Here is a 23,113-nt window from a genome sequence, read left to right as displayed (position 1 = left end):
TTTTATTTAAGCTATGGTCTATCCATGTTTCCCAAAGTATTTTACTTCATAAACTGGGGATAAACACACTTCTTCCTAAGTATTGGTCTAGCTCGAAGAGACTAGTGATCTAGAGGTTAAACCTTTGTTCTGCAAGTTCCAGATAACTGAATGCCCATCTCTTCAAATGATCAGTAGTTGTAACACACTGAATCACCATTAATTCTGAGAAAAGGCTTCCTGCCCCATGACTTTGCCTTGCTTTGTTACAGCTTTCCATAGTGAAATGAAGCACATGAGTGTTAGACAACATACAAGACCTTCCTCTGTTGTACACTAAATGAGCTTTCAAAAAAGGCAACTCTGCATACAAAGCTGGCGAATCTTTGGTCATAGGAAATTCATAATACCAAATGAGTCATGAATATAAATCTAGTTACAATGCTGTAATGAGACAATACTGGTCCACATACTGCAGGGTGTTCCTAGTGTTAGGTCTTGTTTGAAAATTGACTGTCCCAGATTTGGGTATTCTCCAGTACATGATTTTGGAACTGCATTAAGCCTGTTTTCATTTCAGTAATTGCCAGTGCATTTGGCATTACAATGGCGAGAGATGATGATTTCATTGAGTGAATGTGGACCACATGCACATTTTAGTTGTAAAGAGGTTTAAATATCAGACTATGGTTTTACTATGGAACTAGGTTTAGAATAGCTACTGAAATATTTAGTGCTTCAAATACACTGATACTGTACAACACAAAATAAAATGTGAAAAACCAAAATGTTTACTGTAGTGTGAAGAATTTTACATTTACTTTGAGAATAGATACACAAGCCAAGGGGCAGGGACAAAATACACCAGGACTGCAAAACATGGAATAGAAAATACTTTGGGTGATGCTAAATTCCCATCCAATTAACAACAAAAAACGGAGTGCTTTCAGAAATATTCAGCTACCAAAACTCAGAAGTCCTAGGATTTTTGCTACCACTTATTAGCATAACTACCAGACACCACTACTGCCTAACAGCTGCTGCCAAAACATGCCCCCAGTCCCTTTCTGTTTTTAGTGAACAGTTTCTCTAGGGGATACTAAAATTGTAAGTCCCTTAAACAGTTCTAAAACCTCACATGTTACAACCTACAGAGAAATTAACACATCATCAATCCACATTAGCAACTCCTTTTCTTCATGCGTATCTTAAGGACAAGCCTCTAATATTCGGTAGGTCGAGATCTATAACTACTTCTCTCTGGCACACACCAATTCATGCCATTTTACAGTAACAACACTTAAGGTGCTGAAAAAGGATACTCAAATTCTTAGAAACAAGTTAAATCTGTCAGTTTGGCACTGGAATCACCCTGGAAAAGTCGCACACACCCCATCCCGAAAAGTAGGGGGGTAGAAAGAGCTCACAACTATTGAGCAATGCTGCCACGTTTCTGCCACCCTCTCGGGCCAATACTTTAGGTCATGACTAGCTTCCTCATGAGCACCGGAGGCAGACCGAAGACTTCCAGACCCACACATGCAACAGCTGCCTTGTATACAAAATACTTCTACAGTTTGAGAATAATATAGACAAATACGGCTGTTTAAAGGATATGCCAATTCCACTTCAGAGATCCACTGTATCTAAAGTGCATCTCATTCTACAAAACTGAAGCCAAACTGCTCACCACAAGCGTTTGGCTTGGATTTCACACCCCTACTGGCATGTGTTTATACAGGAACAATGCTAGTTATTGCTTCAGACAGGCTGCTACAAAACAGTTTACAAAGGCTGTGAAATACAGCGAGCACAACTTACACATTTGACAACTTGTCTGTCCTACAAAGATTTTACTGAAAAAAAACTTCAGCCCTCAACATCAATTAAACTTCTTTAGTGCAGTTTTAAATCTGTAGAGTAAACGCTTAAGATTTGGCATATATTAAATAGTTATTGGCACAATGTTCTTCAGACATTTTGAAGTTCATGTATATTTATACTCCCAGTAACCAGAGCAGCAGGATGACTCAGCCAATTTGTACAGCTTTTCTGTCTGCAATGATCCCCTCTTTGACTTTCGTGCACTGGAGTGAAAGCTGCTTCATTCGGTTATCTAAAGCCAGACCCTCAGTGGAGTTGCCACTGCTGCTCCTATTTTTGTTCACTTTGTTGCTCATCTTGTTCTCAGCTCCTTCTGCCCTATCCCCTGCAAAGACACAATTAAAATATTATTAAACCTTAAGTCTTAGAACACTATATCAGTCAAGTGGGCACTTGGACAGCTTCCTTTGCCAAAGTATTTAAGAACAGAGGACAAGTAGTAATATACAGGGGCAGCTCTAGGAATTGCACCGCCCCAAGCAGGGCGGCACGCCGCGGGGGGCGCTCTGGCAGTCGCTGGTCCCGCGGCTCCGGTGGACCTCCTGCAGACGTGCCTGCGGAGGGTCCGCTGGTCCCGTGGACCTCCCGCAGGCACGCCTGCGGGAGGTCCACCAGAGCCACGGGACCAGCGGACCCTCTGCAGGCATGCCTGCAGGAGGTCCACCGGAGCCGCCTGCCGCCCTCCCGCAGCTCGCCACCCCAAGCATGCGCTTGGCGCGCTGGGGTCTGGAGCCGGCCCTGGTAATATACTTGGGGCTCGTCTACACTTACTGGAGGATTGACACTGCGGCAATCAATGCATCGGCAGTCGATTTAGCAGGTCTAGTGAAGACCTGCTAAATTGACCGCCAATCGCTCTCCCTTCGATTCCTGATTGAGGGGAGTATGGGGAAATCGACAGGAGAGCGTCTCCCATCAACATCACGTAGTGTGGACCCCATAGTAAGTAAATCTAAGATACTGTATGTGAATAGCATAACTCAAATCGATGCAACTCCTCACTTAAAGTTGCCCCAGTTAACATTTCGTTGTTACGTTGCTGATCAATTAGGGACATGCTCGTTTAAAGTTGTGCAGTGCTCCCTTCTAATGTCATTTGACAGCCGCCTGCTTTGTCCACTGCTTGCAGGAAGAGCAGCCCGTTGCAGCTAGCTGGTGGGGGTTTGTAACCAGGGTGGACCGGCAGCCCCCCATCAGCTCCCCGCTCCCCTAAGTTCCCTGCGCTGCAGCCACCCAGCAGGCTAGCAATTGCTGGGCAGTTCAGGTGTCCCTCCCCCCACTGCCATGTGCTGCTCCTGCCCTCTGCCTTGGAGCTGCTCCCAGAGACTCCTGCTTGCTGTGCAGGGGGGGGAAGGAGGAGCTAATGTCAGGGTGTCCTGTCTCCCCTGCTTCTGCACCTCGCTTACCCCTTTTCCATATAGAGCAAGGAGGGGACACAGAGAGCTTGGGGCAGCAGCTGCTGTCAACTTCCTGATCCACTTAAAAAGACAATGCACTTAAGAGTGGGTCAGCTTAAAGGGGCAGTATGCATCTCTCTCTCTCCAACTCCCACACACAAGATGTGTGTCTGTCTGCTATGCTGTGTCCCCTCCCTCGTGTTTGTGCTACCTTGTAGAGTGTGAGGCTCGGTTAACAACAATGTGTTAACCCCTGAGGGCTCAGCCGAGTAATAGTTCATGATTTAACAGCAAGGCATTCCCTGGGAAATATTCCATCCTCTAACCTCACCACCTCAACCAAACTTCACAATCATCATAGCTGTGAACAGTATTAAATTGTTTGTTTAAAACATATACTGTGTGTATATCTATACAATATATAGTTTGTCTGGTGAAAAAAAATTTCCCTGGAACCTAACCCCCCTATTTACATTACTGCTTATGGGGAAATTGGATTCGCTTAACATTGTTCCACTTAAAGTCACATTTTTCAGGAACATAACTACAATGTTAAGCAAGGAGTTACTGTAACAAATTGCGTAGGTTAGATCGACTTTTCCCTTTAGTGTGAACAAGGCCTTAAAATAATGGATGTTGGCCTTCCAAGCTGAGTTTTGTCCTGTGCCCGAATCACCAAATGCAATGACTGAGACTTCTGTAGGAGAGTGATTAATCCTCTAAGCTCAGTTTCTCCTTTGGCACCTATTTGATCAGAAGTGGGAATCAGGATTTTCCTCAAGCAGGACATCATTTCCTCCCCCGCAAAAAAGAAGCTCAGCGCTTATCTTTCAAACAATGTAATATCAGAATCCAAATATTGGAAGGCAGCAACTGATGTATCAGTTAGTTACTGCTATGCTGCTAACATCATTACTGTATAGAACATGGGTTCAGGCTGGAGTGAAACTGGGGAACCTCTCATTTTAGGAAATAACTCAGTTTTTAAAGGGCAGTAAGACTGTGGGATGAAGGTGGCTCTGGCACCACTCCCCAAGCACCCAGAGAGCAGATAATGTGTCTGAACCCAATCAGCACAGCATCCCTGGAGGAGTTGAGCAAGTTCTTCTGCTCCTTTATAAAGCTGCATAATAAAGTGGTCCTGGGCTAACCCAGCTCTGCTTACCTCTTTCAACTTCACATTCAGGCGATGATGCCCCACTGCATTCACTTCGAGGACCTAGTACAGGAAACATCATCCCAAATTCAGACAGGGAGACAGGACTAGGCAGATCCAGGCTTCCAGGTCGCGTTGCTGGAGGAAACTGAGTGGGCATCTCATAGGGACTTGTAGGACCAGAACTGAAACTGGACACTGACTGGGTCTCAGAATCTTCTTCAGACACAAAGCTGCTGCAGTTGTCATCCTCAAACACTTCAGAAGCCACTGGAATGTTGAAGGGGAATTCCAGTTAGCCTTCCCATTTCCACAAAGCAGCTTTTACATGCAATTTCAGATGTTTGCTCTTCCATCAGCAGGATGTACATTGCTATCTTAAGGGCTGCATTTACACAGAGTTTCACTATTTCTCTGTAGTCTATTAACATTGCATCTCATTAGCAGGCCTTGGGTGGGTGGGGGTGGAAATATTCCCATTTCTTGAGAAGCTTTTGGGAGAAACAAGCTAATGTGATGTACCATCCAATACTACTACTACTACTACTACTACTACTACTACAACAACACCACCACCACCACCACCTCATTGTGTTAAGATAGGCTTGTTTTTATTTGTACTATCCCTCCCAGTTGTGTCTCTTGTACTCTTGTCCACCTATTATGGTCTGTTGTAAGCCAGACAGAGCAGTTTGGGACAGTGATTCTCTCTGTACTAAGTGTACTGTACCCATCACAATGGGGTACCTGACTGGGGCCTGTCAATATTTATCTGGAGTAATACTTAAAAGCCAGATGCAGCAGAAGGGGAGAGCTCAGCTACTGCATGTTATCTTAGTGCTTATTCAGCTAAAACCCAACAGGACTCACTAGAACAGTGGTTTTCAACCCACGGCCCAATCACCACACAGCTGCAGCCCATGTGACATCCTCAAGGCCATACAGGTAGTACTGGATGTCCACAATGGTAAATACATTGAAAGCCACTGCACTAGAATCTCCCTTGGCACAGGGATCACTAAGCAGCACAAAATCTGTGTCCTCGCTCATTGTGTGTGCAAAATGACCATTAGCATTAACCATTGCGAGAGTGCAGGCTGGAGTAAGCCACAGACTCCTTGTTGGGGTGGGGAGGCGGGCGGCACGGGGGGCAATAAATCAGTAAGAGTTGTTCTATTTTGTGCATAACAGTAGATCCTGTTAAAGCTAAAGTTTCCAGTCTTTGGTCACTGCAGGATTGGGGCCTACATTGCCAAAGGTTTATGCACACATAAGAATGGCCATATTGGGTCATACCAAAGGTCCATCTAGCCCAGTATCCTGTCTTCCAACAGTGGCCAGTGCCAGGTGCCCCAGAGGGAATGAACAGAACAGGTAATCACCAAGTGATCCATCCCCCGCTGCCCATTCCCAGCTTCTGGCAAACAGAGGCTAGGGACACCATCCCTGCCCTTCCTGGCTAATAGCCATTGATTGACCATTCTTCTCTATTTCCCCTGAGAAGGGAATTCTCAAGTGCATGGTAAATTGTGGGGTTAACAGAAGGTGTAACTGAATTCACTGAAGTTGTAAAGTATCTGACTAATCACCAGCTGTAGGATACAAACAAGGTCCTTCATTTCAGCCCCCAATCCCCATATAGGACACTTGCCCATGGGAATTTCTGACCACACAACTTTATACTTACTGGAGATGGAGTCCGACTCCAGTTTACATGCTGAAAGATCTTCCAATGAGGTGTTACTGCCTTCCGCACCCACACCACACCCCCGGGGTCCCATGGCAGAAGACCGTCTCCTCTCGTGAATCTCGTCTGATATCATCTCCAGGTTTTTCAAGGCTGTTTTGTACTCTCCCTTGGCTAGGGCCAGCTTTGCCTGCAGGTCATCCACAGTCTTCTTGAATTGCTAACGAGGAAGGCAGATGGGGTTTCTTTAAACCATTGCGGATTTCAAACAAATTCTTATTATGTAAGGAGGGAAAAGGGGGCTTAATTTCCCCAGCTAAGCAGGCAACATGGCCTAGTTGATAGAGCACTGGACTAGGATGCAGGCGACTTCTATTCCTGGCTCTGCCACTGGCCCGCTGGGTGACCTTGGACAATTCATGTCACTGTTCTGTGCCTCAGTTCCTCATCTGTAAAATGGGCATAATGAGGATCCTTTGTAAAGTGCTTTGAGATCTACCAATGAAAAGTGGTATATTAGAGCTAGGTATTCTTAAATAATTTGAGTGTATGGGTTAAAATGTAACTAATAATTTTGGTGCACAGATGATGAGAGGGGTTTTTAGTTAAAAGTACCCTGATTATGCAACAAGCCAGGGAAGTTGTGAGGGGATTTGTGTGGGAAAAACAAACAATTGTGGTGTTCCAGTTTGAATGAATACTCCAGTGCATTGGACAGGATTCTCTGTCACATAGCCAGGAATGGCACATAAGCCTCTATTAGCGGAGGGCAGGGTGATCCATGTTAAGATGAAGAGCTAATGAAAGTGCTTAATAACAGACTGTTTATTCTGACCATTTATTGAAGTGAATGGACATACACAACTAGCAGAAAACTATTTGGGACAGTTCTCCAGTTCCTGATCACCTAGACTGGGCTCTGGAGCAATTTGGGGCATTACTGCCACATGTTGGAACAAATGCCTAAATCTGAATGTGCCTGAGCGGAGCTATCGCATATGCCCTCAGCAATTCACTAGCTGTCAGCATGAATGTTAACAGTCCTTGCCTCTCTCCCTGCAGCATAAGGGAATAGGAAAGGCTGAACTGCTCACTTGGCTCCAAACAGATGCAGGTGGTTTTCCGGGTAGAAACAGAACTAACCCATCACTTCCTGGTCACTAAAACTGCACACATGAGTTCAGACCCAGGTGGCAGCAAGCTTCAAAGCCTTGAATATTGTAGTGTGCAGCTCTGACTGCCCCCTCTTCCCCCCTCCAGACACAAACCCCACTCCACAGCTAGGAGAGAAGACTGGTGTTAAGGAGTACAACAAAGACCAAACATGAAATACCGCTTGCGACAGGATGGGATAGGACAGTATCAATTTATGAACTCCATTTTGTATTGTATGTTGAACACAAAACAACTTGCCTGAGGGCAGCCTACTGTACTGCATTTTCGACAGCTGCCCTGGGGTAAAAACCTGGGTAAAAATTACAACTTGTCACTTTAATTTTCAGGGGGTTCCTGCGCCTGCTTGCAGGCTAGAGGTCTCTGTAGGGAAGCATGTGATCGGTCTGTGAATAGACAGCCTAGAGTAAGGGGAGGGTGAGTTGTGCCTCTGTTTTAGGGAGCCGCCTAGCTTGTCACTCTCTGGTTTTGACTCTTGTACATTATCGTTCTGAACGCTAAGAAATGAAGTAGAGTTATGTAGCAACCTTCCTGCAAGAGCACTTCTGTTTTTATCTAACTTCTCCATGTGCCTGCCATGAACATGATGTGCCCTGCCTCTGTGAAAGACACTGGACAACACCGAGCTGAAGGACGATCATCAAGACACCATCAAGAGAGCAATCTATGGCCACCAACTTTGCTGTCTTTCAACCACTAGCCCCACTCCCATGGAACAATGGTTTCTTTGCACAGGGGCTCATGACTGGGGGGGGGCGGGGGGAGGTGTCTGTAGCTTCTCAGTTTGAATACCTGGCACAGGGGCAGAGGGGTTACTCAGCAGGGCTCTGCTCTGTGCAGGAAAGGGCTGACCATCGCTACACAGAAGGACGAGGACAGGAGGGATTCTGCCCAGCCTGAACTGCTGACGAACCACAGACTTACAGGAAGGGTGAGCTCGGACTAGGGGAGGAAGTGCGCTCCAGTATTCTGTGGTTAAAAACAATTCCTTTGCTGAGCCTGTGTCCCTTGCTTTCCTGCCACCCTGTCCCGGAAGGGATTAAATTCGGCGCTCTGGGTGAGCATGTGTCAGTGACGAGGGGGCACCTTGAAGAGCTCAGAAGCTGATTTCAGGGTTTAGAGGAGCTGGATGGCTGTGTCCCGCATCCCAAAGAAGGCCTCTAGTTTGGGTCTGCTCAAGGGTCCCAAAGCTAGAAAACAGAGACTAGACTCTACCAGACTCAGTTGGCTTAGAAGCACGTCGGACCCACTGGTCCATTTACAGACTGGTGCCTGCACAGCTGTTTGCTGGGCCAGGTAGAAACATTGCTAATATAGCTGTTTCCCTCTCCTGCATGCCCCACAGGTACTCAGCAATCCCTCCACTGTCCTCCATTGCCTCCAGGCACACACATGACACACTTCTGGCTTCCGTACTACCACCAGTAGAAATGAACTGCTACTCTAGCCACAGATCACAGCTCTCAAGACACTTCCTGGAGAACCAGGTAGAGATGAGTGAATACTGCCCACCTATTTCTGTGAATATTCTACTTTTTCCAACCAATCACTGTGTATGTGTGTTTGCACCCTCTTTAGCTCATTATCCTAGCACAAATTTTAAGCTCATATCTGAGCACTGATAGAAAACTTACTCAACTTTGCTTTCTGCAGTATTGCTACCGGAAACTCGATTGTAAGAACTCTCATCCGATCACAGAGGAGAAATAGTATTGTGTGACTTCAAACACTTAAGAAACAACTTGAACTGTAAACCAGAGAGTAAATGAAATTCACACACTTCAGATTCTGCAGAAAGAGGCAAAATTGGTCACATTTGCTCAGCTCTAGCAATAAGCAGCAGGGCTCTAATGGGGTTTTGGGGCCAGCCTACTTCATAAGTGGAAAGAGTCTTTTTTTGACCTTTTATTTTTAAAACAGGCTTAGTGTATTCCTCAACATGAAGCATTTGGAATGGAATGTACTTTGTACAGAAATGCAGAGTGATTACAGCAGCCCTTTGCATTGTATTGAAAAAACGTTACTGCAAGCAGTCATTACTAGAGCTGAATTAGATACATACCTCTAGCTGTACATAGTACTTTGCCTTCAGTTCAAAATAAGGCCTGTGGAAAAACAAAGAATAATTTGTTACAGTTGCTGGGATAACACCAGGGGATTGGAGTAGGAGAGAGGCTCTGGCCCAAAGCATTAAAGCAGTTATGTCCTATGCCAGCAATTTAATCCTCAGGCTTATCTAAAATGTAAACATCTAGGTTTGCACACACCAATTATTTTTTCTAACAAGACCCTTGTTCTAAAAGTTATATTTCTTGAGCAATACAGATTACTTGAGGTGACTGAATACAAATCTTTTAGACTTTGATTCTGCTAAGTACTTAAGCACATGCCCAACTTTAAGCACAAATAGTCACACTACATGTAGCAGTGTGCTTTCAAGTTGAGCATTTACCTAAGTACCTTGTAGAATCAGTGTCTTAACCCTCTAAAAATGGGTAGAGTTTCCCCCCTCTTTTAAAAACACAATTCTTGGGGCACATACACAGATCTTTGGTGTTTTTTTAGAATGCTGGAAGTAAAATGCCTCTCTCTCTCCAGACTGCAGGAAGGAGTCAGATGAACATCTGCACATTTTTCCCTCCAGCTGCACGACACTCCAAGGTTTTGTCCTTGCTCAGTCACAAAGCAGAAAGATGCTACACTTGAGCTGTTTCCTGCTTTATTTATAGCATCATCAGATATCAAGTATACAAAAGGCACAGTTTAGAGCCAAGAATGCAAGTTCTATTCCAAAGCTTTGAAGACAGAGTCATCAATTTGATGCTACATGGGGCAATAATAAAATCATCTTACTCAACTGAGATAGACCTTCCAAGCACTGGCACATTTCAGGAGCGTCCCAGTCAAGGCCGGGCAGTTGAATAATCAGATAAGGCTTCACATACAATCAAGACTTCAACCACTACCCTGTATTTCCACACTGTGAGCTAGATTCTGAGATACCAACTACCACTGAGTAGCACCTCACTTGCAAACAGTCCCACTGAAGTTTCTTGGGGAGCAATGTGTTACTGAATGTAACTGTGCCAAAATCCAGCTTTCAAATACAAGACACGTAGATATGGTTAACCTGGCTCATAATTCAAGCTCATCTAATAAAACCTGACCCGCACATAACAGCCAAATTCTAGATTTGTCATTAATTCTTTGTTTAGCTGCATCGCACACTCTTTAGGTCCCCTACAGCCCACTGTGCACAACAGATATTTATAACTCAACAGCCCTCGCTCCATTATCGTAACACGTGAAACACACTTCTCTGTTTACTGTATTATCAAAACCATCTAGGGCTGCACTGCGACTCTACACCCTAAGGTAAGTCACTACTCCACTGGGGGGCCCATTAACGACTATTCATATGGCAGTAACTGCCCACCATTAGAAGCACAATCTGGCTCTGAAAATTAAGAATTCGTTGTCCTCTTTCCATTTAGCCTCCTCACATAATTGATCCTTACAAAGAAGATTAAGCTACTCTGAAATTCAAACACATTATATGGAATCTATACACAACCCTGGTTCAAAGGGAAGCATCCTTACACAAACAGTTTGGGGCAAGAAGTGAGGAAGCTATATCCATTTGACACTGAAAGGTGAATCGAGGGTAGCAGAATGTACCCAAGGTAACAGCTGGCCAGGGCGGCAGGATGAACACCCTTATTCTTATGAAAAGTTCCTCAATGTTAAGTGATCAGGACCTTCGTTTTCCATCCCATTCAAATAAAGGCTCTTTTGGTAATTTAATGCCCCTACCACCACTCTGATCTAGAGGAAAGTGCCATCTACTGAACTGCAGAATATTTATTTCAGCACCTATGGAGGTTTCCCATCCAATACTGGCACCCTGCTCAGCTTAGCTTATCATAGAAACACACAGCACAAGGTGGAATGGCTGCAGGCTACAGATATGTGGCAACATGTGACAGAGAACACGTGCTCAGAGTTTCCTTGGAAAGCACCAATACTTGTATATGTATTGAGCAAAATAGTAACAGACATTGATAGAGTCATTTTTAGACTGAGGGATTAGTCAAACTGCAGAAAATGGAAATGCATTATTAAAATTAAAAATATTAGTTGGAGATTACCTAAAGCTTCTTCATGGACAGTGAGCTAGTATTACAAAAGGCAGCTTTTCTAGACGACCACCACATTTGCATAGACTTCTATGCAGCAGAAGAGAACCCACACACCGAACACATTTTATCATTTATCACACACGCTTCTTAGCTATGCCCCCTGAAGTGTGTGCCTTTCCATGAGAATAGCTCTCACGTGACTTGCCAAGAAGGCTCTGGAAAGCGAACAAATCTGACGTACGATATGGAGCTCTGAGGTAGTCTCACACCTTTAAAGTTTTTAATCAATAGCCTGGCTGCTTTCTCAGCCAGTGTGAAGTTCTGTGACTATGTAGGCTGGGCTGCAAGTCAGACACCAGCTACACTATCTGTGCAGCCCCCTGGCAGGTTCAGCACGGACAGAGTCCTGAAAGCCACGTGCGTGAAGCACCCCATGCAAATAGGGTTAGCATGTAAACGCACCACCAGCTAAAACACGTACTTGGATTTATTGATGGCCCTTTTCAGTTTCTTCTCTAGCTGTTTCATCCGGCCCATGGCAGCATTGTATTTGGCTGCCGTTTCCTTGTGCACCAGCTCACTTCTTGTTTTCGTCTGCTCTGCCTCCATGACCTTCAAGAGAGGAAACAAATGGTTTGATTTGTAGCAGGCATGTCACATGCTTACCAGTTTCATATAATTTTAATTAACAGTGTTTCCATAACCTCTCTGAACCTCTCAGAGTATAGCGGGGTGGAGGGGAGATACAGAAGAGAAGAGAGATCTTCTTTCAATTAACCTACTTAGAAAAATCTTTCTGGGAAGAAACAGCAGCACGTCTGGTTAGCAAATAAAATATTAACGATACAAGGAGCACACTGATGCTTAGTGCATTCTGGGGGAGGTTTGGTATAAGCAGCCTCAAACGTGAGAGCTCAGTACCCCTACAACCCCAGTGAGATGTTCAAGATCCACCAGCATGGCATTCTGAGCTACCATATCATCCCTGTTATTTCCCCATTCTCTTCCACAAGTGAGCTATTTTCTTTACAGAACATTCCTCTTCTGGCTGGGATGATGAGCCATCACAAATGCTGCCACACTGACGAGGCAGGCAGAGATGCATGTGTAGGACTGGCCCAAAGGTTAAGTGTATCATGCTTTCCATGAACACTTCCAGTCCAACACACAGGGCCATGGCTCGGGCACAAGTCAAGCAAACATTTGAACATTTATACATAACGCTCACTGCCTCAGTACTTTAATTTGTGTAAATTTTGTTTTAATTGCTGTAAATAGCCTCATCTGCTCCAGTGAATGTCCTGCATCAATTATGATGCCAGCAATGCTATCAGGGATATTTTTGATTTGAAAATTTGAAGAGCCACATAGCAAATTAGGACATCCATTTTTCTGTACTACCAGGCAGAAAACGCAAGTGTGGAATGATCTGCATAACAGTGTCCAGCCAGAGGATAAATTAAAGTCATCATTACTCTGTCTCTCTCCCCCAACATTTTGACAAGACATGAACGTTTCCATTGCATAGGTGATATGCAGGCTCTCTCACGAGCAAGCATTGTTACAGAAAGTGATGGACCCTGTTTTCTGAGATATTCCTTTTCCAAGAATTCAGAATGCAAACCAATTTACTCCCCAACTCCAAAGCAAATAGCTCAACGTATATTCCATTATTTGAGCTATTCCAACATATGCCAGAAGGGGCAGTCTACCTCAGACCAAAGTAGCAGGCTCTTATTTCAGAAAAGAGAAACCAATTGCAAATAATTTTGTTTTCAAATAATATTAGTCTCATCAGCATTGCTGTGTTCCCCTACGATCAAATGAACGGTATCTCTCAGAGCCAAACAAGCCAAGCCAAACAGTTAGTGATATTCAAAACACACAAAGAGATGCCGCCAACTTGAAGTATACAACTGACCTTTGCTTTCCATTGCATTCAGAGTAAACCTGTGCTTTACCCCTTTCAATGCTTATATGAAAGACTGAACAATGATGAAATTAAACTTTGGTGTCTAGCAATTTCAATTATTGTAATAACGAGAAGTTTTATTTAAGGCCACACTCCCCTTATCTGTACTACATATTTTGCAACAAAAAATATATGCATTTTATTGTGAACCCTCTAACTTAGAAAGAATAGGTTTCATAGGCTCTAACTAGATCCAAGAATATATATTCAGCTCCAGTGCCCCTCAGCTGCTTGCATATATAAATAAAGACTCTCTCCTTTGGAGGAAAGGTCAAAATTATAAAATATTCAAGATAGATTCTGCTCTACATCCAGCACGTTAGCTGATCTCTTTGCTGCTACTCAGCTTGTGCACCAGTTAGAAAGCTAGAATGATGCTTTGACCTTTCCTAGAGGACTGCACTAGACCAATGGTTATAAACCTTTTTTCATTTGCGGACTCCTACAAAATTTCACATGGAGGTGCCGACTCTTGAAAATCTTAGACAGTCAGCAGATCCCCAGGGGTCCGTGGACCACAGGAGGAAAACCACAGAGTTAGACAAGCCTGTCTTTGACAAGGAAGTGTCATATTTAAGATAGGCATTCTTCTGGGACAGCAAGGAAGTGAGTTGCCTTCCTTGGGTATGGCAAAGAAATTTAGCCATAGCTGCAGACTCCATAGGAGGAGCACCCACCAAAAAAATGGTAGTGCTTAGCACTCACCAGCAGCCCCTGTATCAGCTCCTCCCCCACGCCTCCACACCTCCTGCCCACTGGCAGCCCCAATCAGTGCCTCCCACTCCAGCGCATCCTGCCCACCACAATCAGCTGTTCCGTGGTGTACAGGAGGCCCTGGGGGGGGAGGAGCGAGGGCTGGACACGCTTGGGGGACGGGGTGAATACAGCAGGAAGAGGCAGGACAGGGGTGGGGCCTTGGAGAAAGGGGTGGAACGAAGACCAGGCCTTGAGTGGCACATCAGAAACTTGGCATGTATGAATTTAACCCTGCTGGAAGCTCTGCAGAGATGGAGCTGTTCGTTTCCAGTTGTTGTCACTTCTCAGTTGAATGCCAAAAGGATTCTTTCCAGGAAGAGTTTTTGGTTAATACCACTGCTGGCTTAGACATCCTGAATCACACATGTAAACTGCATAACTCACACTAGTAACTGGTCACTACCAAGCTTAACTGGACTTTAAGAGGCAATGTTGTATAGCCCATTGCAAACCCGCAGAAGCATCCAGTTTTCGTCTTCATGCGTCAAGAAAGAAAAATGTTAGTGGACTTCTCGTTTCAAATGAGGGCTACAGCTGATCGCTTCTGGGCAATCACAATGAAGGGGTGGAGCTAGTCTCGTCATGTCATTTTGAAGTATAGGAACCTTAAACACACGACAGTGGTGACAACGATATCAGCAGTGTTCAGTTTTCACATACCAGGTTTCCCATTTCACACAGCACACCTGTTGCTCTTTTGGTACCGTGCACCATCTGGCAGCGCTGATGTATAAAATTTATACATGAAGACTATGTTGTCTTATAATCAAATACAGTTTCCACAAAAGGATTAGGATTTCAGGTCTAAGATAATGTTACACTATTGCTTCAGCCAGCTTGGAATAGTGGGTTAAGCTTTCCTGGCACATCTGGGAAGGCTTGGCACGAGAAGTTTTAAGTTTGGTTTGGTTCTTGTATGTTCTTTTTAAAAAAAAAAATCAAAGCCATTTTTGCATTCTTTTAGGAAAGAAAGTGGGAAGAAACCATTAAAAAAGTGAGTATGAATTTCTCTAACACGAGTGTTTAACATTCCTGCCACCACCTAGCTTTTAGGCAATACTTGCCTTCTCTAGATTTCAAAGCACTTTACAAAGGAGGTCAGTGTCATGATCCCTATTTTACAGATGGAGGAAGCAGAGGCATGGAGAGGTGAACTGACAAGGCCAGGTCACTTGGCAGGCCAGCAGCAGAGCCAGGGAGAGAACTCTGGTCTATTGAGTGGAATCCAGGGCTACTCCCACATGCAGGCTTTTGATGTCTCAGTGTAGTTCTATCCTGCACTCTTAACATTTGGGGGGCTCACAGCACTTCAAACAGCAGCTTTAGTCCTCAAAATACTAATCTTATTTTATTCTCCACAGACGCCTCATTGGAAGGGGCCTTTCTCAGGCAGTGACTCTGCTGCTGTCTCCGCAGCCCAGTCAGTTGGCATGGGCCAGCCCTGGGTTTTTATCTGCAGTTCAGACAGACCCCAAGAGGCCTCTTGGCCCTGAGACCCGCTGGAGCTGCTTCCTCCCCGTCACTCCCTTCCAGCCTTTGCAGAGACTCCCCATTCTGGTTCCTTCCGACTCAACTTCACCTGCACGTCTGACTCAGCATTCCTCTTCCTCACCATACAATCGGGGAAGGGAGCTGCTGGCCCAGGGGCTCACATACCATAGTGACAGGCATGGTAAAAAAAACCCTACGCAGACTCCACTGTGTTCACCCTCTCCATGCCCTCCAATCATGGTGGGAGCAGCTCTTAGCTTATCCAAAGTGGCTCCCCTTAACCCTTCCCAGAGGCGGGCAAGCTGCCTTCTTCACCATCTCACAGGAAGCCCCATCTTATTTCATCGTTAATAGTGCCCCAAGTTCCTGATTCACAATCCATTTCTATTAGTTTGCCAGTGGAATTACAGCCCTTCTGCATCATCCCTCGCGCAAATCAAAAAGAATTTAGGCCTTGTGGCATGCAACAAAGCTAACTCAAACTGAGTAAGACACAAGGCAAGCAGCTCCTTATTGATCTCACCCTTTGGGTGGCGTGATTGAGCATCTCTTGCCAGGCAGAGTCAAACTGACGCTTGTCATCCTCCAACAGCCTCTGTTCAGCGAGTGAAATGGTTTCCTTGGCAGCACGCAGCACCTCAGTAGCCCTCTGGAAATCCTGAGTCGCTTTCTGAGCTTCCAGTTGTGCCTAGAAAACAGACACTGCAATTAGACATCAAGGAACACTTAGCTATTTTTAAAAACTGCCACACTAAGACCAGGATTTTAAGGACAAAAACACTCCGGTGTTTTGATTTCCCACCCTTTTGTTTGGCAGCACATACGTATTTCCTGGCCTGGGTCACTGCTAGTTCAGAGCCACACATGTCTTCTGTAAAGCATTACCATGCTGTTCATATCTCATAAACCCAGAATGCAGAAGATCAGAATTCTGCATAATAAGCGTCTGGATGACAGATGGAGAAATACTGTGTGAACCAGCTTTAATCCATCAGGAAGAAACAGGAGGCAGCAAGACAACACAAAAACTCCTAATATCTCTGCTCTCCATAGCCAGCTTGGTGTTGAATTTCACAAGAATGCAATGGGGAACAACATTTTGTGAGTGCAGAATTTAAGTCAATACCAATTTTTTAGTCACTGCGGTATTAACCAAGCAGAAGAGCATTTCTGAGGGGTTACGTTATTACACAGCATGATGCACAGTTTTCCAGGGAAGAGATCTGTAAACCAGTTCTACGTATTCTCTTCTACTCTGTTATGACAAGGGTAGAGTAGGCGCTGCAGGTCCCAGGTCTGACGCACAGGGGAGAGGGAAGAATGGAGGTAGCCAAACAGTTAAGTGCAGTACTTTATAGTGTGTAGACCAATGTTCAGTGGACATGTTGATTTGGTTCAGCCTCCAGTCCTGGGTCAGTTGCTCAAACCTAGGGATACTCTTGTCAACAGCTGTGTTTGAAGTAATAGTATTTACAAGTCTGGATGAGAGCTATGAAATAACTGGCTTTATAATGATCTAAATTCTAGTTCCATGAGCAAGAGGATTCATTTAAGCACTCCACCAATACAAGTATCCTGCCAAGATAAAGTTACAATACTTCCAACCAATAAAAATACAAGTTAGAGGTATCACAGGACAAATGTATTGTAATTATCTGACTTTTGAGGACATTTACTTAGAAATTTCAAAAAGCTGCTGGTTTTACAGATTAAGCTTTTTAAAAGAACTGGGCCCAAGTGACCATATTGTAATCCCAGTCAAACCTGTTTTGAGATTAGGGAGTGTTCAAATCCAGGGTCTCCGTTTTGAGCCATCTGTTTTTCATGTCTGAAACACAGTACACATCAGTCTTCCAAAAACCCTTAGCCAATGTGGTATCAGCAACCATTTGCCCATGCGACTGGACCAGGGAGAAAAAATAGGTGGCATGGCAACCAAAAAAATATAAATACAGCCACTATCACTGCATATTCCTATGAACGCCAGTTACCAGACAAAAGGGATTATAAAGTCTACATGTTCATCAGCCTGTACTATTATATTTTGGCACCAATGACTTGTGTTAAATGTTTGTTAGAGAGAGATGGTTGGTTTTAAGAAGATGAATTATCGGAAACAATCCTTTTAAAAAACCTAGTTTCAAGTTACTGGAAATTTCCATATTTTTAACATGAATACTCATTTTTTATGGTTATCCCTGAATCAACTCAGCTATCTGGGAGTTTTGATCTTTAGGTTGTTTTTAAGGTTAGAGGTATTTGTCAGAAGCTCATAACTGAAGCGTAATGATCTTTCAATATCATTTCACTTACCTATGAACATCCATTTGGTATACCACATTAGAAGCCCTTTTTAGGGTGTGAGTTTTGTTGTTTAACTGATGATCATAGCCTTTTGTATTCTAAGTTTTTTTTTTCATTTAAAAAATAAATAAATAAAAGGTTTCCAGCTCTTCTGCCTAGGAAGAAAACCTTTCAAACATAAGCAACTGCATTAGGTTTCTTTAGCATACAGCGCTGGGGAAGATGAAATTTTCAGTTACACTTCAAAAGTTTTTAAATTAAATTAACCAATTTATATCTACTGAATAAAAATGTCAGCTTTGACCAGATCTGACAGAACACCCTAAAAACCACGAGTTTTCATTTTCACAGGCCTGAAGAAGAGCTCTGTGTAAACTCAAAAGCTTGTCTCTCTCACCAACAGAAGTTGGTCCAATAAAAGATATTACCTCACCCACCTTGTGTGTCTAACATTTGGAAAGGGGTTTGGACCTGAAATAGCGCAAAGGATTCTGGAATACAGGGTCACGTGTCGGGGAAGTAGATGGTTTTGGTTTTGCAGGCAGAAAAAGGTGGTCACTTAGGAAAGGACTGCTAATCTCTGCTTTAGAATATGAAATAAGTATAACAGCAATCTTTTGAAAGAGCTGTTTGCAGCTTGTTTTCAGCACCAGATGTATCAGACTTCACACTTGTTTGTATAGGTAGTTACAGAAACAAGGCCTCCCTAGGGGAACAAAGTATCACCTAATTTAAACAGGAGTTCCAAAAAGTAAAAATCATGTTCAGTTCCCCTCAAAAGCTTCTGAAATGGTAGCAAGCTCTTTTGACTTCTTCCCTGTTATATCACACTTCAGAAATATGTTTTACCGCACAGTGACGGTGGATAAATATATTCATGCTGGAGCTTCGCTACTAGCCTAGAAAAATCAGAAGCCATAACAGTAAGAATGTGTTTTTACCCTCACCACTACCAGCTCTGAGCAGACTTGGCACACTGCTTTCCGAAGCAGTGGTAAGGTACTTCCTATGCACACAGATCTATCCAACCAACCCTTTGCTACTTTCAGTCAGCTTACAACCTACAGTCCTTAAACAGGTCTTCTTAGCTGCCAGAGCCCTAAAACATTAGAGAGCATTTAATTTCTGGTAGAAGTGCACATCATGAACACATTGTGCTTTGTGCCAAGATCAGTGGATAAGCAATGTTTTTGCCAGCCCAGTGCCAGTTCACTGTTAAGGCAGTCTGACAGGCAGGCTCAAGACAGCTAAAAAACTCCAGCTGCTCACTCTGAGTGCATAAATGCATTTTATAAAATCCTAAACCCCTGTGGGCAAGTAATATTTTAAATTAAGCAACTAGCTATCTGCCTTTGACTTTAGTATCTAGCGGATATAGCAAAATCTTCAGATGATCTTTAAACAAGGTTGGGTCTGAGCCTTTGATAAAACATATTAGAGGAGCATAAATCTCGGTCCCAAAAATATCCTCTGCGGCTTACTGGGAAGTTGTAACTACTTGTTCTTCCAATAAGTTTGGTCTGTCCTGGTAAAGAGGTCACTGCAACTGAGGGTCAGAAGTTCTCCATAAAGAGTTGGCTGACAGCTGACCCTGGGTGCTGGGAAAAAAGGTTTTCACTTTCTAGAAAGCCATGTGTGGGATAAAGGGCTCTCAGAATTTCACCTGGCTAATCCAATAAAGTAATGTTTTGAATTAGGTTTCTGAAGTCCAGAATCAAGGGTTTTAGCTGCACAATTCTCCCACTGACTGTAATAGAAGTTGAGCTACTAAAGCCCTGTGCAACACATTTAATGTTTAATGGTCCTGCAGTCATTCATACCTCCTTTCATTATATGTTTAAAATAAAATTGGCTCAACACTGAGAAAAGCGCTCCATCTGTGGAGATCTCCATTCATCATAGGTGCACTTTAGGGCTGATGAAATCATCCAGTCCTTCCCCAAGCAAAAGGATGGGTTGCTCTATTTCTTTCAGTACGAAATACAATCCTCTCTTGAATCCATCTAGCTTTTATGCCTCACAGCTTCGTCTAGAAGCCACTGCCAAACTGCAGTGGAGAATTTTCTTCACTCTACCACCGTAACTTGAATGTTCAAGATGGAGGTCGAGGTCATTATTCCTAGTCTTGTCCTTTTGTGTATGTCAATAAATTCTTCCCCCACTACCACCCCACCTTTTTTTAAAAACTTCTCCTCTGGTATTAAAGATCTGTGTGCTGTGCCCTCCCTCTTTGCCAATTTTCCTCCAAATTAAAGGTATTTCCAAAACGTTTATGCTGGAGGATGCAGTTATTGGCCCATGTTTATCCCACATCTTAAGTGGCTTCTCTACCACTGGAGCCAAATGCCCCTATTATTGTCACAAAAGGCATCTTTTCCAATTAATACAATGACGCTGATATTACATCAACTACCACCAACACAAAAAACAGAGATTAAGAATATTAAAACAAAGCTAGCATATTCATTCTTCTCTCTTTCCTTTCATTCACACTTTTTTTTTAAGCCTTCCAAATTACACAACACTGCAAGCTAGCAAACCAATTCATGCATACAAAGCCATAATGCAGCCCAGCTACAGCATTCCTTCAAGGTTAACTGACAACTAAGGATACATTGCAACCACTATGATCTCCAACTATATGTGCGTAGCTAATGGCAGAACTCAAGAGTTGCCAAGAAGAGGCACAGAAAGGGCTACGGAGCGGGATAAATCTGCTTGTACTGCGACAGAATTTCTCCTCCTTGGCCAATTTTATTCACCAAGGGCCTGAACCTGTGCACACTTACACACATTGTAACTGTAAAGGGACTCATTCAAGTAATGTGTGCGCGTAAGTGCTTGCAGGACTAGGACCAAATATAGCAACAGGCAAGGGTTCCATTACAGTCAATGCAGATAAATTATTTTAAAATGCTTTTAAAGCAGCTTCCAGTTTTACATTGGTCAGTAAGGAGGATGCAAGTTTGATTTTTCCTCACTGATACCAATCTGCAAATTCAGATGCTGCAGAGAACTTAATATGTGTATTAAAATTAAGAAAAAATACAAAGGTACAGTGTAGTCAAAGGTACACTGCGTAGGTCCTTATAGCACTATTCGCCAGTCATTTTACTTTGGATCTTACAGTATATACCAACTACAGTAGAACCTCAGAGTTCTGAACACCAGAGTTACAAACTGACCAGTCAACCACACACCTCTTTTGGAACCAGAAGTACATAATCAGGAAGCAGTAGAGACCAAAAAAAAAAACCAAAAAAAACCAAATACAGCACAGTACTGTGCTATATGTAAACTACTAAAAAAATAAAAGGGAAACCACAATTTTTCTTCTGCATGTAAAGTTTCAGAGCTGTATTAAGTCAATGCTCAATTGTAAACTTTTGAAAGAACCACCATAACGTTTTGTTCAGAGTTACGAACATTTCAGAGTTATGAACAATCTCTATTCCCGAGGTGTTCGTAACCCTGTGGTTCTACTGTAAAGGGCATACACAATTCCTTTTTATAAAAATCCCTTGACTGAAACATAAAAAGAGAATGTAACTATTTCTTTACGTAAGGAACTGGGAAACCACATGTTACAGCCCAAGGTCACTGCTCTAAGCTATTTGGTTTGTTAATGTGAAACCCATGTATTTCTTGCCTGATAATCTTTAAACAAGTGTTTAAAATTTGTCTTGCTATTAGCAAATACTTGCTTACTACTCAAAAATAATTAACTGGCTCCCAGCTAGACTGTTCAGAGACAAATAGGAAGTTTCATATACTTCCATTTAGGCGATCATCTCTTATGTAAGTAATTACTCATTTGGTTAAGAGAGAACACTAGGTACTCTGCTATATCATCACCGGAGTTGCCATATTTAATTATTTGCAACATGGGGCAGGGTCACTCCCAAACTGATTTGGGGCTATTTTTAGCACTATCCTGGGCTTTAATCCCTGGTGCACACTCATTGACCAATGAAAGCAGTCACTACATCTGCACCATGGTGAGCCCTTCTTAATTACCTGGGTTTACCTATTTGACAGCCAGTGAGTCCTAAGCAAACAAGCACTCTTTCTAGCTACCAGAATTATTGACTGAATATAGCAGCCAATCAATGTCCGTTATTTTGGACGGATGTGCTTCAGACTTCACACTGAAGTCAAATGTTGTTCAAATAAGATGATAATGTTACTTTTCTACAGCATCCTTCATACATTCAAACATTTCAGAGAGCGCAATGCGTGCTTTAAAGAAAAAAAACAACACTCTCCTCAACCATCCTCTCCCCCTCAAAAACAAAGCAAAAAAAAAAAAGGAGTCAGATTAGAGGGACTGGGATGAGTCATCTCAAATATAGAACAACCCCTCTCCACACACACGCAAATCAATTGTTAATAAAATTCAAAACCTGTCCCTTAATGGCAGATTTACGAGAATCTTTACTGAGCTACATAAAAGTCTACAATTATTCTCTGCATTACTGTCAGAAAATCCAATTTCTCTGCTATTCCTATCAAGAGCTTGAAATGTTTCGGTATCTTTGAAGCGGCCATTAAGGAGCTATTACACTGCACAGAGGTTAAACTTGACTTTTCAAAGACGGGTTTAGGGACCTTTTAAAAAAGTCATTTCAGCCCAACTGTTAGACCTCCAACATCTTGGGAGCAAACTATTTCCTCCCTGCACCATAAATAATGGAAATGCCCGTGGAATACAATGACCAGCTGTCCCTACTTTGTTATTGGACTCTGGCTTCGGGTTAAATATCTTGTTTTTCTTTCTTTCTTCTGGAGGCTGAATTGTTACAGCTCCAATTGTCCCCTGGACCTCAGTGTGTTTACATCCATGGCAACTTTTTGCAAGATGGGACAGGGAAGGCAAGGCATGGCAAGGCAAGGACAACGTAGCAAATTGAGAGATTTCTATCACTGCTTACAGCAAGGGTTCTAAGGCAAAGTGTCCCCACACACCTCTGCTCGATAGAGAAGCATGTCTGCTGCAGACTAAGCCAAGATCATCACACTCAATTCCCTCATCACCTAGCCCAAATCTGAAGCCACATTTCCAGGAATAACAAGGCTCACACACTAACCCAGTGTGGCATCTAATTCAGCCTGCCGCCTCTGCTTACATCATGTATGCAGTTGCTTTCTTGCATTCAAGAGATAACGATCTTCCAG

The 23,113-nt window shown here is 43.3% G+C and overlaps 1 protein-coding gene across 2 annotated transcripts in view; it reads right to left on the bottom strand.

Moving 5' to 3' along the window:
• Positions 1 to 747: 747 nt before the first annotated feature.
• The window catches only part of SH3BP5 (SH3 domain binding protein 5), a 52,681-nt gene continuing 30,315 nt past the window's right edge, over positions 748 to 23,113 (bottom strand). For both annotated transcript variants that reach the window (XM_039522725.1, XM_039522726.1), the window contains exons 4-9: positions 16,158 to 16,322; positions 11,897 to 12,027; positions 9,339 to 9,381; positions 6,104 to 6,323; positions 4,426 to 4,686; positions 748 to 2,188 (exon numbers count right to left, since the gene is read on the bottom strand). In XM_039522725.1, the coding sequence (XP_039378659.1) occupies positions 2,010 to 2,188; positions 4,426 to 4,686; positions 6,104 to 6,323; positions 9,339 to 9,381; positions 11,897 to 12,027; positions 16,158 to 16,181 (858 nt within the window). In that variant the 5' untranslated portion in view covers positions 16,182 to 16,322 and the 3' untranslated portion in view covers positions 748 to 2,009. The remainder of the gene's footprint in view (positions 2,189 to 4,425; positions 4,687 to 6,103; positions 6,324 to 9,338; positions 9,382 to 11,896; positions 12,028 to 16,157; positions 16,323 to 23,113) is intronic.

The sequence above is a fragment of the Mauremys reevesii genome, linkage group 2 (genome assembly GCF_016161935.1).
Source record: "Mauremys reevesii isolate NIE-2019 linkage group 2, ASM1616193v1, whole genome shotgun sequence".
NCBI classification, from domain to species: domain Eukaryota; kingdom Metazoa; phylum Chordata; order Testudines; family Geoemydidae; genus Mauremys; species Mauremys reevesii.
This window is presented reverse-complemented; position numbering and strand designations above follow the sequence as displayed.